At 34.5% G+C, this 3,806-nt stretch overlaps 1 protein-coding gene across 1 annotated transcript; it reads left to right on the top strand.

Moving 5' to 3' along the window:
• The first annotated feature begins 425 nt into the window (after positions 1–425).
• Positions 426–3,709, top strand: LOC111700423 (DNA ligase 1-like). Its single transcript, XM_023471321.1, has 2 exons — positions 426–433; positions 2,911–3,709. Exons 1-2 carry the CDS (start codon positions 426–428, stop codon positions 3,707–3,709), a joined length of 807 nt encoding a protein of 268 aa, XP_023327089.1.
• The last annotated feature ends 97 nt before the right edge of the window (positions 3,710–3,806 follow it).

Genomic DNA, 3,806 nt, shown 5'->3' with positions numbered 1-3,806 from the left:
TTATTCTTTATCCTTTTTCCCTGATTGATTATTTTTTCCCCTGTTTCCTTAGTTGATTATTATTTTTCTCTGTTTCCTTGGTTGATTTTTTTCCCTGTTTCCTTGGATGATTATTTTTTTCCCTGTTTCCTTGTTTAATTCTTTTTCCCTGTTTCCTTGGTTGATTATTCTTTTTAGACTTTTCTGTAACTGTTTCTCCCGTTGATAATTCTTTTCCCTGTTTCCTTAGATGATTATTCTTTAATTTCTCCTGTTTGCTTAGGTTGATTATTCTTTGATTTGTCCTGTTTCCACTTAGGTTGATAATTTTTTTCCCTGTTCCCGGGAAATTATTTTCCGGAGACAGCTAAGCACAGGCAACCCCCCCCCCCCCCTACTTTTGCCCCTTTGTGGTATGTTCTTTTATAACAACCTTTCTACGGAATATGACAAGGTAAGTGAACGTCGTATTTAAAAGGAAAATGTCGTCTTCATGTTTTGCATTTTTCAATAAGTTGAGTTTAAGAGAAGTAGAGTAGAGCTATGTAATGTCGAATTATTACAAAAATATTTGATTAATTTGGATCAATCAGAATTCCATATAATTAAAACTCTCTTTAAAGCCAAAGGATATGAATTGAATAAAGAGAGACAAATGAATTTTGAAGAACATCCTGTATGTACAGGGTGTCCCAAAAAATATGGGAATTCAGTGACGAATTCAATATCGTCTTTTCAAATAATTCTTTGATTTAGTATAGTGATACCTACTGAGAAAGCTGCACTCTGTGAGTTTCGTCTGCTATGTCCACATTTTGTTTGTTTATGTTTATGCATAAGGGTGTACTTAGTAAAACAAGAAAATTGCAGTATACAAACAGAGTAAACTTGTCTTCACTGTTCATCTTGCGGAAACATTATAGACACATCTTTGCAGTCTTTTACCCTTTTCATAAACTAAACTCTAGCAGACATAATAATATTATGGCTTTTGAAATTATAGGTATTACAATGCTATAATTCATAACAAAGACGATTTCCAATTCGTCACTGAATTCCCATGTTTTTTGGGACACCCTGTATATAAAAATTAGGTTAGCTCATTCTCCAACGATATGCAAATTATCTGTATCTATAACTATCAACTGAGGTTATTTAGGTTATTTTTATCGGATAAGTATAAAGATATATAAGTTTATAAAAGAATTTGTGCATTGTAGTTTAAAAAAAATAATCTAAAATCTTTACGATTTGTTAAAGCTTTGCAACTTGTGTTTTTTATATTCCTGGATAATTTCACAGTTCAAGTTAAGATCATTAAAGAACTCCTTTGACTGCAGCATTCTGGGAATTTTGTCGAGAATCCAGATACAACAACAAATATCATGTCTAAGAGCATTTAATTGTGCCCCCTGCCGAGTATATTCAATATAAATATTTGTGCCCTCTGTCCTGGATGTTTAATATGAATATGTGTGCCCACTCCTCAATATGTATAATATGAATATTTGTGCCCACTCCTCAATATATATAATATGAAAATTTGTGCCCACTCCTCAATATATATAATATGAATATTTGTGCGCACTCCTAAATATGTATAATATGAATATTTGTGCCCACTCCTAAATATATATAATATGAATATTTGTGCCCACTCCTCAATATATATATGAATATTTGTGCCCACTCCTCAATATTATAATATGAATATTTGTGCCCACTTCTCAATATATATATATTAAGAATATTTGTGCCCACTCCTCAATATATATAATATGAATATTTGTGCCCACTTCTCAATTATGTATAATATGAATATTTGTGCCCTCTCTTCAATATGTATAATATGAATATTTGTGATATGGATATTTGTGCCCGCTGACCAGTACGTATGTTTAAAAAAAAATATTTATGCCCACTATCCAGTATTTATAAAAGGAATATTTGTGCTCTCTGTCCAGTATGTCCAATATTAATATTTGTGCCCCCTCCTTAGTATGTTTAATATGAATATTTGTGCCCCCTCCTCAGTATGTTTAATATGAATATTTGTGCCCTCTCCTCAGTATGTGTAATATGAATTTTTGTGCCCCCTTGCCCAGTTTGTTCAATATGAATATTTGTGCCCGCTGTCCAGTATGTTTAATATGAATATTTGTGCCCTCTGTCCTGGATGTTTAATATAAATATTTTTGCCTGCTCCTCAATATGTATAATATCAATATTTGTGCCCTCTGTCCTGGATGTTTAATATAAATATTTTTACCCGCTCCTCAATATGAATAATATCAATATCTGTGCCCGCTTTTAAGTTTGTTTAATATGAATATTTGTGTCCGCTCCTCAATATGTATAATATCAATATTTGTTTTTTAAGAATATTTGTGCCCGCTGCCCAGTATGTAAAATGAATATTTGTGCCCGCTCCTCAGTATATTTAATATGAATATTTGTTCCCGCTGTCAAGAAATAAGAACGTCCAATGCAGTATTATACCTTGAGAAAGATTATATAGATTTAATACCAAGAAGGTCAAGGATATATATTAAAGATGTATCCGCAGTTCCTTTTCTATCCTTCACTTCTTATGTGTAGAATACTAGAAGTATAGGAAAAGTATTAATTATACAAGCTTTTTACTCCTTTATTTACTTTTCAGGGATCTGCAGACTGCAGAGCTTACTTTCAAAGGAACGTTTTGCTGTATTTTACACATAAAAAGGATTTAAAGGATTTAGAGAACAGTGAAGTTGGGGATTCCCGTATCCCCAGGTGTCACCCCCCCCCCTCACCAGCAATGAAAATCAGAGATAAAAAACATAAAAACAAAACAAAAAGGCTGTAAAGATGATATAAACCCAAATATATAATTGTATTATACTCAAACATTTTTAGAAATATTACATTACAGGTGCCGATATGTTAAAGAGTAGAGAAGAAAAAGACGGAGAAGAAAAGGACGGAGAAGAAAAGGACGGAGAAGAAAAGGACGGAGAAGAAAAAAACGAAGAAGAAAAGGACAGAGAAGAAAAGGACGGAAAAGAAAAGAACGAAGAAGACAAGGACAGAGAAGAAGAGGACGGAAAAAAATGACAGAGAAGAAAAGGACGGAGAAGAAAAGGACGGAGGAGAAAAGGGCGGAAAAGAAAAGGACAGAGAAGAAAAGGACGGAGAAGAAAAGGATGGAGAAGAAAAGGGCGGAAAAGAAAAGGACAGAGAAGAAAAGGACGAAGAAGAAAAGGGCGGAGAAGAAAAGGGCGGAAAAGAAAATGACAGAGAAGAAAAGGACGGAGAAGAAAAGGACGGAAAAGAAAAGGACAGAGAAGAAAAGGACGAAGAAGAAAAGGGCGGAGAAGAAAAGGGCGGAAAAGAAAATGACAGAGAAAGGACGGAGAAGAAAAGGACGGAAAAGAAAAGGACAGAGAAGAAAAGGACGGAGAAGAAAAGGACGGAGAAGAAAAGGATGGAGAAGAAAAGGATGGAGAAGAAAAGGACGGAGAAGAAAAGGACGGAAAAGAAAAGGATGGAGAAGAAAAGGACGGAAAAGAAAAGGACGGAGAAGAAAAGGACGGAGAAGAAAAGGACGGAAAAGAAAAGGACAGAGAAGAAAAGGACGGAGAAGAAAAGGACAGAGAAGAAAAGGACGGAGAAGAAAAGGACGGAGAAAAAAAGGATGGAGAAGAAAAGGACGGAAAAGAAAATAACGAAGAAGAAAAGGACTGAGTGAGCCTGCTTATAAACAGTCTCATCAGTTTTTAAGACAGGGTTGACTCACCGTAGTTTCAAGAGTCCATTAGGATTTTTCTCCAATAAAACACAAGCGC

The sequence above is a fragment of the Eurytemora carolleeae genome, unplaced genomic scaffold (genome assembly GCF_000591075.1).
Source record: "Eurytemora carolleeae unplaced genomic scaffold, Eaff_2.0 scaffold349, whole genome shotgun sequence".
Lineage (NCBI taxonomy): Eukaryota > Metazoa > Arthropoda > Copepoda > Calanoida > Temoridae > Eurytemora > Eurytemora carolleeae.
The sequence above is the reverse complement of the archived record's forward strand: the minus strand, read 5'-3'. Positions and strand labels throughout refer to the sequence as shown.